General features: G+C 30.7%; 1 protein-coding gene across 1 annotated transcript; it reads left to right on the top strand.

Moving 5' to 3' along the window:
- Nucleotides 1-3,641: 3,641 nt before the first annotated feature.
- On the top strand, nucleotides 3,642-5,147 carry LOC110633165 (U-box domain-containing protein 21). Its single transcript, XM_021781678.2, has one exon. The coding sequence runs from the start codon at nucleotides 3,718-3,720 to the stop codon at nucleotides 5,044-5,046; it is 1,329 nt and encodes a 442-aa protein (XP_021637370.2). The 5' UTR covers nucleotides 3,642-3,717; the 3' UTR covers nucleotides 5,047-5,147.
- Nucleotides 5,148-15,037: the final 9,890 nt, after the last annotated feature.

Here is a 15,037-nt window from a genome sequence, read left to right as displayed (position 1 = left end):
CATTGTATACAATTGTGAAAAATCTTAAAATTTTGGCTAGTTTGCATACAGATTGAATTTATGGATATAAATGTGAATTGATCTAAACATTTGGTATATTTTATAGAATTGACCTATAAAAAATTATGTATAGGCTAAATTACTTTTAACTTTTTTCATTTATAGTCAACACTATTATTAGTACTATAATTGTCACCACTACTCCTATCACTACCACTCTGTTATTATCATTATTATCATCACCACTTTCACTTGAATACCATAATCACCACGTAATCACTATCACCACTCGGCCATTACCACCACCACTTTATTATCGTTATCACCACCACCACCATTACTTAGCTACTATTAATACTACTATGAATACTCGACAACCAATCGCTATAACTACTACCATTGATTATTAATACTATAAATAAATTAAATATTAAAAATAAAATCATCATTATATTATAATAATATTTTTATTTTATAATTAAACATAGGAATATAATAACAATTATATTATAATTTTAATTATATTACATAATTAAATACATTACATTAAGCTTTACTAAATCTAACATAATATTATATAAATGGTAAAATGTTAAAATAAATTTTATAAACTCATTATTTATATCCACTTATACAATTAACTAAATAATATAAATAAAAATAGTGTTTTTCTTTTTTATTTTTTTTAATTTCATTTTCATTATACATTTCCAAAATTAAACAAAGGCTCACTTTCTACTTTTCATTCCTCTAGCTCGATGGTTTCTTTTAAGACTCTTGAATATGGTATTCCTATCATATTAGATTTGATTTTAATTTTAATTTTTAAAAATTTAAATCGAATCAAATATAATTATATTTTAATTTAGTTTTATTTCGGCTATTTAATATTTTTTTAATTTGATTTTAGTTTTTCATATTTTAATTTAAGTTGTATTTATTTTTATTATTTAGTTCTAAATTAATTTAAATTTTATTTTTAAATGTAATTTTATATAATTTCTCCTATAATTATTGAATTTAATCACCATTTGAGTTTTAAAATTATTATACGAAATATACCAATACTTTTTATATTATTTTTTCACAATATATGGTATTAAAATAATATAAAATATATCAAACTTATTTCTTTTATTAACTTAAAGTATATTGTATTAATATAAAATATTTAATAACTATTAATTAAAATTTCGATCAATAATGCATGCCAAATTCTTAAAAATTGAATTCAGACGCTAATATCTACTTATTAGCAGTCATTTTTTTATCGTCAAAATAAAATTTTAATTTTAATTAACTTTTGAATTTATTAATAACTAATTATTAATTTACATAGTGAAATTACAGATTTTTTTATGTAACTTATAATTTATTTTATATAGTTTAATTAGTTATAATAAAATCAATTATATAGAGAGAGAGCAGGGTGGGCAAATGCTTGATTTGAATTTAAATCAAATTAAATTCAAAAATTAAATTTCTTAAAAATACTAATCAAACTGAATTAAATTGAGATAGAAATAAAATAAAGTAAAGCCATTCTGATTTGGTTTGAATATATATATATATATATATATATATATATAATTTATTTATTTTGTTATAAAATTTTAATATATTAAATTCTATTTTTTTATTTATATAAATAAATTTACTATTTTAAAATTTTAATTTTAAATATTTATTTTAGTACAAAAAATAGTTTAAAAAATTAAAATTTGAATTTAAAATTATAAATTGTAAATTATTTTTAGAACATAATTTGCATATATAAATTATATATATATATATATATATATATATATATATATATATATATATATAGGCCCATTTCAAAAGCAGTGTTGTAGGACCAAATTAGACAGGCCCAGTTTCTTGTCGGGCACAAATCGATTTCTGCTTGATCTCTGTAAACCGTAATAGGTAGGTAGCATCCCAGCTTTCTTGCCGACTTGTTAAGTCAAATCTAATAATGAAATTGGTTGGTTTGATTTCAATTCTAGTCAATAACAGCTAACCCTGCAATTTAGAAATTTCATTCTTAATTTGATTCATTCTTTATTTTTTTTTTCCAATATCTGATAAACTCCCATATAGGGTAAGCATTCGGTTCGAATTGAACCGAATCGAACCGAATTAAATTATAAAAATCAAATTATATATAACCGAATAGAAATGGGTAAAAAATCGAATCGAACTGAACCACTCTATTTAAAATGATCGGTTTTGATTTTTGATTGATTTTTTAATTTAGACTTGATTTTCAAGTTATTTGGTCTAATTTTAACTTTGGTTTGAACCTAATAATCATTAATCAATAAAATTAAACAATTACTATATATATAATTAAATATAATTCATAAATTTTCCATAAAAATAAATCAATTCAAAAATTGATTCGGTTCGATTTGAACATATAAATTACTATTTGGTTTGGTTTAATCAATTTTTTTCTCTTTAAAACTGAACCAAACCAAAATAATGTAAAACTGAATCGAACCGATTAAATTTTAAAACTGAACAAATTAAATCAAATTAACTCGATTCGATTCGAATTTTCAATTTGAACCGAAATCTACTCAGTTCTACTCAGTTCTACTCCCATATGTAACTATTCATTTTCTTTTTAATGATTTTTCATTTTAAGTAAAGTTATTGAATTTTTTTTAAAAAAAAAAAAAACTTATATTTAAAAAACGAAGAAGGTAACAGATCAATGGCCACAAGCCTAGCAATGAAGGAAGGCACCTATTCCATCTGAACAGTTTCAATCTATGTAAAATCTACTGTAATCAATAATTATAATAAAATTTTACACCAATAATAGAAATTAATTAAAATTAAAATTAAAAAAAAAAAGCTAATTTAACTATTGCATGAGCAATTGAAGTAAACTCTCTTTATTAAGTTTATTATATATATGATAAATTATTAAATATTTTTTATGTATACACGTATTCACTCACAAAATAGTGAATATATACTCTTAAATTTAAAGAACAACTGCATTTTTTTTTTATAATATACAGTGTGGGTTTATAATTTACCAATATATACAAAACACTTGAAATATGTAATAATTATTTGATGATGAAATATAAAATGCTCCATTCGATGTCCTAAGTGTTTAAATTCTCCTATAAATGTATGAACATCAACTAAAAATGGGCAATTCACATGTGATATGATTAATTTTATTGTATAGAATAAAAAATAAAGAGGAAAAATAATGGCATTAAATGAAATCAAAATGTATTTGGATGTATGAAATGCAAGAATTTACGTGTGGGCAATACAAAGAGAGTTCATAGTGAATTTCTTTTCTTATCCAGACATGCAATGAATTAATAAATAAACCAGTAAATCCCGCGTTCACCAAAACGCATGTATTCGCGCATCTGGAACGCGTAAGGTATGAAAGCGGGGAAAAAAAGGCGAAACGATAATAATAATACTTAAAGGATTATTAAGTTTTTATTTTAAAAATATTTTCAAGAGTCAAATTTTGATTCTGTTTTGATCAATACCAATTTCAATTTGTAAAACCAACTCATCTTCTTCAAAGGTCAAATATTGAACAACCGCGTCCATTTGACACAGCGCGCAAACTCAGCCTCTCTCTACATATATTTCTTCCTGACAAGAAAATATTACCAAACAACACAAAAGAGACGGACCCTTTCTTTTATTTCTTGAGTACTATTGCATTTCATCATGATCTCTACCTGGAGGAGGCGGAGGGCGGCCCGCCGTGCAGAGAAGCAGCAGCGGGAGGGTGAAAACTGCGGGGACAATATGGAGCTTGCCATACCAAAATATTTTCGTTGCCCGATATCTTTGGACTTAATGAAGGATCCGGTGACCTTGTCGACTGGGATTACTTACGATCGTGAGAGTATTGAGAAGTGGATAGAGTCTGGGAATTTTACTTGTCCCATTACCAACCAGGTGTTGAGGAGTCTAGAGCCTATACCGAATCATACAATACGTCAAATGATACAAAATTGGTGCGTGGAGAATAGGTCTTATGGGATTGAAAGGATTCCTACGCCTAGAATTCCTGTAAGTTCTGTCGAGGTTTTGGAGATTCAGACCAAGATTACAATGGCTTGTAAAGGACGGGATCAAATTGGGTGCCGGAATTTGGTGGCCAAGATCAAGACTATAATGAACGAAAGTGAAAGAAACAAGAGATGTTTTATGGGTAATGGGACGGCAAGTGTGTTATCAGTTGCTTTTGAAGAGTTCTCCAGAGAATCTTTCAGCGAAAATGCTGAGGTTTTGGAGGAAATATTGTCGAGTTTGACACTAATGTTCCCTCTTGATGGAGAGGCCAAGAGCTACCTTGGCTCTGCTGCTTCCATGGATTGTTTAGTCTGGTTCTTGAAGGATGGAAATTTATCTGGGAGAAGAAACGCAGTTTTGGTGCTTAAAGAGCTTGTTTCATCGGATCAAAATAAACTGGAGGTTTTATCAGCAATTGATGGAGCCACAGAAGGATTATTTGAGCTGATTAAGGAACCCATTTGCCCGACAGCAACAAAAGCTTCTCTAGTGACCATTTATCACATGGTCACAACAACACCTACAAATGTGAAGGCCATTGCCAAATTTGTAGATATGGGTTTGGTCTCATTACTGATAGAGATGCTCGTAGATAGCGAAAGAAGCATATGTGAGAAATCGTTGGGCGTTCTCGACGGAATCTGTAGCTGTGATCAAGGGAGAGAAGAGGCGAATGATCATTCTTTAACTGTCCCAGTTCTAGTCAAGAAAATACATAGAGTTTCAGACACGGCAACGGAGTTCTCAGTCTCCGTTTTATGGAAGATTTGCAAGGCTGAAAAGAGGCAAGAAGGAGGTGTTCTTCTTGAGGCTCTTCAAGTGGGCGCTTTTCAGAAGCTCTTGCTGCTCTTGCAGATTGGTTGTGGCGAAAGAACAAAGGAGATGGCAACTGAGTTGTTAAAGTTGTTCAACTCTCATAGGCAGAGATTGGAGTGTATCGATTCTTCAGATTTCAAGGACCTCAAAAGGCCCTTTTAATTCAAATTAAGGAATCACTTAACGATATTGTTTGATTTTAATGTTCCATGTAAAGTAAAAAAAATTACATACTTATACAATTGGAGATAATTGCCATTCAATCTTCATCCATGTCTCTGGCTAACTTGGATTGAATAAGTCATGTTCTGTGACGAGTATTGTTTTATTTTGATGAGATTAATTTCAGCATCATAATAATAAATCATTTATATATCATTAATCTGTGTTCCTTTTAATACATAAAAAATTATTAAATTTGTTTAATTTAAATCTTGAATCTGCATCTCTACATGATTAGGTACTTAACTAAATTAAATTATTTCTCTCTACATTAGGATGTTTTTGCCTGCAGGGAGGAAGCATGCATGAGTCAAGTTTGATTTGCTCATTAGGGAAAGAAAAATGGAAGAGAACAAATGACAATAAAATTAAAAAAAAAAAAATACTAATCTTTTGTCTTCCCAAATGCCCATCACAGGCATCTTAATTAACTTATATTAACATCTAACATTAATAATTTAGCTATAGAACAATTATTTTATATGTTAACGTCCTACCATTTATTTTGAGCTCCAAGTTTTTTTATATTAAAAAAAAAATATATTCTTTTCTCTATAATTTTAAGGGTGTATTTAGTAGAAAGTTAAAAAATAGAAATTAAATGTTACCTTTGTAAGCTTTTTTTAAGGAGAATAATTATTAACTTAGGCCACCCAAGGCTAATATTCAATATCTTAAAAAGGCATAAACATTAATAAAGTGAAAAGTTAACCTTTTTTTTTTAAGTATCTAAATAACATTAGTAAGAGTTAAAAATTAAAGAGTAATAATTATTCTTGTTGATCTCGTACCAAATACTCCTTAAGTTTTAAGTTTAAATGCATTAGGTGATTTACTAGTCTTGGTTTAATTTGAAACGAGTTTATTAAATTTTCAAGATGTTTTTAATAAAATGATTTATTTAAAATAAAAAAAAAGACTGAGTCAAGAGTTATGACTTGGGGACATATTATGGTGAAGTTTCTAATTAATAATATTAGAAAAAGGCATAATATTCAAATTAGTGATGGGTACGTTAGAATATTGCTGGGTTTATTGAGACAAATATTTTATTAACTAGTGTAGACTATATATTGTAGAAAGAAGATAATGACAGTAATTAACATATATGAATATGAGAAAGATTATTCAGTCTGAATTACCAAATTCTATTATAAGAAATGTAAACAAAAAGACTGAAGGTCAAAAACTATATAAATGAACCCCATTGTAAAATGTTGACGATATCAATTATATTAGATAAAATTATCATGGACGTTGAATGTATGATATTTGAGTGTTGAATTTCTAATCAAAGGGGCTCAAGTACAATAATGTCAAAATTCACAGCAGATATTCATATATAGGGTTTTTTGTTTCACACCATATATGACTTGTCTCAATAATTAAGGAGCTAATTTCTATTTCGTTTTGTTTTTTAGACCTTAAATAATATTTATAAATAAATGCATGTCGGTGTTCTCTCCAAGGAAAAATTATATTATCCATTGGTTATTCTTTAATAGTCATTTAATTAAGACTCCATAGATGTACGTGTGGGTGAGTTTTTTTAATATGAAAAAAAAATTATCAAAGTTTAAACTATTGGTTTTCTCTACACAGATAAGAGTTAATTTAATTTATGTGTGGATTCATTAATATTTAATTTAATTTTAGCGTATTTTTTAACAATATAAGTTGCTTTGGTGTTAAAAAAAAAAATTCTCCATACGTTGAACTAGGAAATATATTTTTAAAAATTTTTTTTTTAAATTTCAATAGAGTTAAATTTATGTATATTAATTTAATTTGTGGGCAGATCCATTAATATTTAATTTAACTTTGATGTATTTTTTAGCAATATTAATATTAATGGGAAGAAAAAGTTGACCTTCTTTCACGTATTTTATAGTAATAATTATTTTTATATTAAATAATAGGTTAGATAAATGCAATTAATCAAGATAAAATCGAAGAGAGGTTGATCTCCTTCCCATTTATTTCTTAGTAATATTTATTTTAATATTAATGATATAAGCATGTGATTCTTATATTTAATTTTCTATTACAAGATAAATACACTATGCAATTATTTCAATAGTTGCAAAGGGGTAATACTAGGTCCTAATAAGCAAGCAATCTACACATGCTTGATATTGAACTTATAGCTGAGAACTTAAAATAGATAATATAGAATTTACAGATGTCTTTTATCTAATTAAAGGTATCCCTCATAACATCAGGATATTAGTTTTAAGTTAGATTTTATAATTCTCATTTATCATGTTTCTTGAATCTTAAAGGAATATGTGGAGAAGAAAGAAATGATGTCCAAAACATATTTATTTGCAAGGAATAGTGATTATTTTATATATTTAATTTAATTTTTATATATTTTTTTTAATAATATTAGTGCAGCTAATTAAGACAAAATCAAAAAGATTCATCCCTTCATGTGCATTTATTAGCAATGTTAATTTTGATGTATTTCTTAATGATATATATTTTAATATTAAATAATAAATTAAATAAATGCAATTAATTAAGATAAAATTTATGGTTTGGGCCCGTTGACGGGACTAAAGAGATATTTGGTATGCTGACTGGATATGATATTTTTTTCAGTTCAAGTGGTATCAGAGCCCGTGGATGGGATTAAAGAGGTATTTGGTGCGCTGACTGGACAGGATATTCTTTTCAGTTCAAGTAATGACACCTGTGAAGGTACGAACTAATTTACTTTAAGTTTTTTACGTTATTGTTTATATATAATTAATTACTATTTTAAGAATCTAATAACGTTATTAATTTTTGACAAAATTCATTATATACATTACCATTTCGTATGTTATATATATATATATATATATATATATATATATATATATATATATATATATATATATATATATATATATATTTGAATTTGACAACAGTAAAAAATAAATTATAAAAGAAATAAATATGCTAAATTATTCAAACATAAATATAATGAATGTGTTTCAAAATGAATTATAATGTAGCATGTATGAAGAGAAAGGGTCAATTTTCATTTGTTTCGAAGCAGGTGTATTAATGAGAATAGATAAATAAATAAATTAAAAAAACAAATCCTAAAATATATATTAAAAAAGTAAAATTAAGAAGTAAATATTCTGTGAATGTTTCAATTTCAAAGTAAAGGAAAAGGTATTGTGAAGAATGGGAAACAAATATATAAAATTTACAAAACTTGATTTAATTAAGATAAACTCAATTTAAAAAAAAAAAGAAAAAGAGATAATAAATAAAACAAATCAGTTGAAGACGCATAAAAAAAAAAATCTACTTGACACAATCTTAATTGCATTTATCAATCTAATGTATATTATTTAATATTAAATTAAATATTAATAGAAAAATACATAAAAAATCATTAGCAAAGAAAATTAAGAAGAAAAAAACTTCAAATTTTCACAAGAAGTTGCAGACACAATAGGTCTCCATATCTGTATTTTAATTGCACTAATAAAAATTATAAAAATTTATAAAAGTTAAGATTACTCTTTTCTCCTTACTTGGGAAGAGGTTTTTTTAAAGTAATCAAAGGTTTTTCGGGATTTAAAAATCTTGATCTTTTATTTAGGAAAGTAGAAGGTTTTTTAAAATATAATTTTTGGATGTTTTATAAAACTTTTAAAGACCTCTATTTTTTAATTTATTAAATTAGTGAATTAATAAAATTTTCTCTTAAAAATTTTTAAATACTTTAAAAAGTCTTTTTTTTTTTCTCAAACACTAAATAAATATGAATATTTGAAGATTATGAAAAACTTTACTTTTAAAAAATTTTATTTCGTTAAAACTTCATTTTACCCTATTCTTTCCAAAAAAAGGTTCAAAATATAGAAAAAAATAAAAATAAAATTGAGATACTTAAAAATATCGTGTATACTAATCAATAAACATTGCAAACAATTTATAATTCTAAATTATCTCTAACCACAATAAACTCTAGAAAATATCTCTTATTACTGATTTTGTTACTTATCTTTAATATGATGTCTTATTGCTCATTTTATACAAGATATTAGAAAATAGAAATTAATAAAAGAACTTTGTAAAGATTACTTTATTGTAAACTATTCTACACTATCATTTTCCTTTCATTGATTTTATGGGTAAATTACATAGACGATATCTCAATTTAAATATATGTAACAGTAAAATATCTGAACTTTAATTTGTAACATAAAATTTCTTAATATTTAATTTAAATAACAGAAAAACTCCCTGTAACATTCAGTAGCAATTTCTAAATTATTTTTACTAACAAGGCATTTGTTATATTAAAAATTATATTTTCTATTTATTAATTTGGCACTAATTGAGAAAAAAATTTTAATTTTGTTATTGCAAATATTGACATTTTAGTAACCTATAACCTGTTTACTTAAAACTATCAATCCATAAAAAAAATAATTTTTCAATTTGATAAATATTACATCCATAAATAACCAAAAAAACCAGCTATTAAAATTCATAAAGGGGTTTTATGTTATTTAAATCGAAGATCATGAGATTTATAAATTAAATTTTAGGTATTTTACTATTATATAACCCTAATTGAAGTGTCACGACCCAACCTATGGGCCGGACCGGCACTAGGACCTGGGCCGGCATAAAGCCCCCGAGACCCGTAGTAAGCCTAACTGTTCATTAACCCAACTCTAAAGCCCATTTGGGCCCAATTTCAAGAAACCAACCGGACAGAATCCGGCCATAAAGTGGACCTTTCAACGGGGAGTTTTTGACTCACCCGACCTGTAAACAAAATATATCATCAATTGGGGAGCTCAGCTCACCCTCCACATACTCATATCGGCATAAAAATAAATGGAAGCTCAGCTCCCTCATCCAATCCATCAAACATGCATATAATTTTACAGGTCCACATGACAATTTATATTACAGACCCGAATCATTTAAATATTTCTAACACATGCGGAAATTCTAGGAGTAAATAAAATTACAAAACTATTGATAAACAACCTGCGAAGGAGAAAAGCAGGTTAACCACAATAAAATCCTCCTGTAGCCTGAGAAAAAATATTGAACAGGAGTGAGCGTTCGACTCAGAGAGTAAAATATCAATTTTAACCATAATCTCTATAACTATCTAAAACTAATGCAACCTGTGGAATGAAGTGCAACATCAGCAATAAATTCACATCATAGCATCAGAAAGGTAATTTGGAGCACTCACACACCCTGTAGTATCGATCATAACATATGGGAGCTGATCCCTATCTGACTCTCTTAAATCCAACTTTGGTGCCGGAATTACTCAAGCTCGGACTTCCACTTAATAACCAAATCGAGGGTCCCAGCGAATTACTCAAGCCGTGACTACCCCTCGAAGGATCGGGTCCCAGCGAATTACTCAAGCCGTGACTACCCCGTCCTATCCATAGTCCACATCACATCACACGCACGCCAACGCACGCTGCTGCTCCAAATTACCACAACAACATCCATGGCACATCAACAGTTATGAATGCAACATAAATCGTGCCTAGAGTTTAACTACATAAATATATGCATATAAGTGATGCATGGGCATGCTTGAACATATAATAATATCGAAATTACAATTAAAATTAATATTCTACTCACAGACTTGATGACAATCACTGTGTGGCGGAAGCGGAGGAAGAAGGTTGTCGGCTCACACGACAATTTTATTACAATCATTTAATAAATCGACTCAATACAAACAAAGAAAAAGACCAATACGTCCTAAGTCGCAGAAAATCGTGAGAATCTTCCCTATACCTAGGACCTACCCAACCTGCAAAATGGCTCAAAACACACTTCTATATCCACAATCCATATATCCACAACTCAATCACATCACACAGCCCCTCGTGGGCCCATCAAATCAATCATTCATCACAATATGTAAAATTTCAATTTAGTCCTTATAATTGATCATTTTTGCAAAAACTGCTCAAATAAGCTCTAAAAATTATAAAACTCTGCCCCGCGGTCCTTAGAAATATTACTAAACTATTGCAAAAAAAATCGTAATTTTCTAAGCTACCACGAATATTTTATGGATTTTTAATCCTATTTAAGCACTAGAAAATTACGAAAAAGCAAGGTTCAAGTTTACCTTTGCCGATTCCGACTTCGGGAACGTGCTCGGGATGCCTAACAATGGTGGGGTAGCCAAAATCTCGATCTAATTCGGAGACTTTTCCGGTAGCTGGTCTGTTTGGCCGGAAATTCACAAATCCGGACAACTGTCGAATTTCCGCGAATTGAGATACCTACACGAAGCTCAATAATAATATATAAAAAAATCTGGGGTGTTACATTCTTCCCCCCTTACAGAAAATTCGTCCTCGAATTTTACACAAGGCAGAATAAAGTATATTATTACACATTGAACAGATAAGGGTACTTGCTACGCATGTCCCGTTCTGACTCCCAGGTGCACTCTTCCACTGACTGGCTCTTCCACAAAACCTTAACCATAGGGATTTGTTTTGATCTTAGCTGTCTCACTTGGTAGTCCACTATGGCTACAGGTTGCTCCTCAAATGTCAAGTTCTCTTTTAGCTCTATTACATCTGGTTGTAGTACATGAGAAGGATCTGGAATGTATTTCCTGAGCATGGAGATGTGAAACACGGGATGAACGTGAGAAAGGTTGGGTGGTAGCTCCAACCGGTAGGCAACTGCTCCAACTCTATCAGTAACCTCAAAAGGTCCAATATACCGAGGTGCCAACTTGCCCTTCTTTCCAAATCTCATGACTCCCTTCATTGGAGAAATCTTCAGGAATACATAGTCGCCCACTGCAAACTCCACATCCCTCCGTCTGGGTGCATAACTCTTACGCCATCAAAATCAAGATCGTTCCTGATTAAAGGAACTATCTCTGAAGTGTACTGCACTAGGTCTACATCATGCACATTCGCTTCCCCCATTTCCGTCCAACACAGAGGAGACCTATACTTTCTTCCATATAGTGCCTCATAGGGTGGCATCCCTATGCTGGAGTGATAACTGTTGTTGTAGGCAAACTCCACCAAAGCTAGCTGCTCATCCCATTGACCTCCAAAATCCAAAACACTCATGCGAAGCATGTCTTCGATGTTTGGATTGTCCTTTCAATCCGTCTGCATGCGAGGTGGAAAGCCGCATCGAAGTTCAACTGTGTGCCTAGTGCCTCCTGCAATTTTCTCCAAAACTGAGAAGTGAATGGGGCCCTCTGCCGATATTATGGGCCGGAACTCTATGCAATCGACTATTTCTCGAATGTAGAGCGGCGTCTTGTGCCCGCAGAATATTTAGTCTTCACAGTCTAGAAGTGATCTGATTTATTTAGTCGTTCTACAATTACACATATCGAATCATATCCTCTATTGTTACGAGGAAACCCAGTATCAAAATCCATATAAATCATTTCCCACTTCCATTCTGGGATAGGAGCTCTTGCAACTTCACTGACGGTCTGGTGTTCAAACTTCACCTTCTGACAAGTCAAGCACTTGGACACAAAGTCTGCTATGCCTCTCTTCATGCCATTCCACCAATAGCTATCTCTCACATCATGGTACATCTTGGTGGAACCTGGGTGGACACTGTACAGTGTATAGTGTGCCTCTCGCATGATTTCATTCCTGAGATTGTCCACATTGGGCACACATATCCTAGAACCTTGCACTAGGGCGCCATCATTGGCAAATCCAAACTCACCACCTTCACCCTGCTGTACTCTTTCTATGATCTTCATTAATTGTTGGTCTCTGTGTTGGGAAACTCTAACTCTATCTCGCAAGTCTGGCCTCACTGAAAAATGAGCCAACAAGACCCCCTCATCTGAAAGATCTAGGATTAAACCTTGATCCATCAACTCATGTACTTTCTGAATCAACGGTCTCTTCTCTGCTGAAATGTGCGCCAAACTGCCAGAAGATTTTCTGCTTAAAGCATCTGCTACTACATTGGCCTTCCCAGGGTGGTACTGGATGGTGCAATCATAGTCTTCCAGAAGCTCCATCCATCTCCTCTGTCTCAAGTTTAAATCCCTCTGTTGGAAGATGTACTTCAAACTCTTATAGTCGGTGTATATCCCGCACACTTCACCATACAGGTAGTGTCTCCAGATTTTTAGTGCAAAGACTACAGCCGCTATTTCCAAATCATGGGTGGGATAGTTCTGCTCATGCCTCTTCAGCTGCCTTGAAGCATAAGCCACTACTTTTCCATTCCGCATCAAAACACACCCTAGGCCAACTCTGAAGGCGTCACAGTACACGGTGTATCCTTCACCGCTCATAGGTAGTGTTAACACAGGGGCAGTGGTTAGACACTCCTTATCCTCATCATTATAACTGACTCTATCGAGCTCTCTTCCTGTCCTTTGGATCTTATCCACTTCCCTTTTCCTATTTTTGGTATTGTTGGTATCTTTTCAACCTGCTGTACTTATTCCTTAATTTTAGTCCTATCTCATCCTTACACCTTTTCCTTCAAAGATGTCTATCCCATCATCAACTTTAACTTTCTTTTTATTTCTTAGTCTTATCTTGATTACTAGTTTCATTACTTCGAGAATTCTAACCCTATGATTTACTCCTACCAGCACATTCTTCACCTTATGTAACACTTATAATTACTCATAGAGAATTTTTTTTTTGTACCTCCTTTTTTCCAACTTAACTATCAGAACATTATCATTCCCTACCAGCCTTAGTAGGAAATTGATTATCCTGGATGAATATGAGCCCCATAAACTATAAGTTCCATCTGAACTAACACGGCTGTAGGAAATATGTGTCATGCCTTAATTCCAAACAAGATACTTCACGTGTTCATTCTCCTTAATATAATCACATATACTACATATAGCTTTCTAAACTTCAACCTCAAATTATCCACCAGCAACAATTTCATCTATTGAAACTCATCCATAAATAATACTTCCTCTAGCTCATAGTTTAAAACGGTGGCAAGCCTTGGTAGCTAACTTCTTTTGACTCCTGTCATTACTCTGTTCGTCCTTTCATACTTAATACTAGGTATGCACTTACTGTCATTCTCATATCAGGAAATTATGTATGAATTTGTGCCTACCAAACTCTCAATAACTAGGTCTCCTTGACTCAGTTTCTGTTCCTTATATAACCTTCTAGAACCAAAAGCACAAGCTAAACTTGAAAAGAAAGAAAATATCCTCTTATATTCAACTACACCCGATTGTCATATTATAACGTTTCACCTAAGTTTCTTGGTCTTTCTCTCCAAATTTCATCATCTCCTAGCACAATTATGCTCTACCTATAAGGTATCATCTGCATGAACCCTTTACCGTACCATTTTCCTTCTTGACATAATATTTTATAATTTATTAACTTTACTTATACTCGACCTATGATTCATATCTATCATCGTTTTTATTGTGCCCTTAACTTTTGTTGATTCCTGAAAGATTTCTCACTAATAAATTCTTCCAACACTAATTCCACCCTTATCTAGGGTCATTAATTTGATCCTTGAACTTTCTAGTGATTTATAACCATCCAGACTTGTCACTTTTCGTTCTACCCCTACTATCGTCCTGTCGTTATTGCTTCACTACAAAGTGATTCTGTTGATCACACTAAAAATGTTTGCCTGACATTCATAACGAACCTCTAACTACCTTCTCACTATCTCAAAAGTCTAACCTAAAACCTATGTGTCATTATCTATCATTCTTTTCCTCTCATCATACCTATTTGATCCCTTAGGTGGCTTTTATTCAACTTCTCGCTTACTAACTTCTCTTTCTCTACCTATTTAGGTAGTCCGCAATACCATCGCACACCTTCTAACATTTACTCATTATTATTGTATTCCATACCCCCATCACTTTTCTCACTAATGTGGTCCCATTTTGGGTTTTCCATCCTTGTCATTC

Source organism: Hevea brasiliensis, chromosome 15, assembly GCF_030052815.1.
Source record: "Hevea brasiliensis isolate MT/VB/25A 57/8 chromosome 15, ASM3005281v1, whole genome shotgun sequence".
NCBI classification, from domain to species: domain Eukaryota; kingdom Viridiplantae; phylum Streptophyta; class Magnoliopsida; order Malpighiales; family Euphorbiaceae; genus Hevea; species Hevea brasiliensis.
The sequence above is the reverse complement of the archived record's forward strand: the minus strand, read 5'-3'. Positions and strand labels throughout refer to the sequence as shown.

Excerpts from the sequence above, each read along its gene's own strand:
- LOC110633165 (XM_021781678.2), top strand. The coding sequence starts at position 3,718 with ATGATCTCTACCTGGAGGAGGCGGAGGGCGGCCCGCCGTGCAGAGAAG.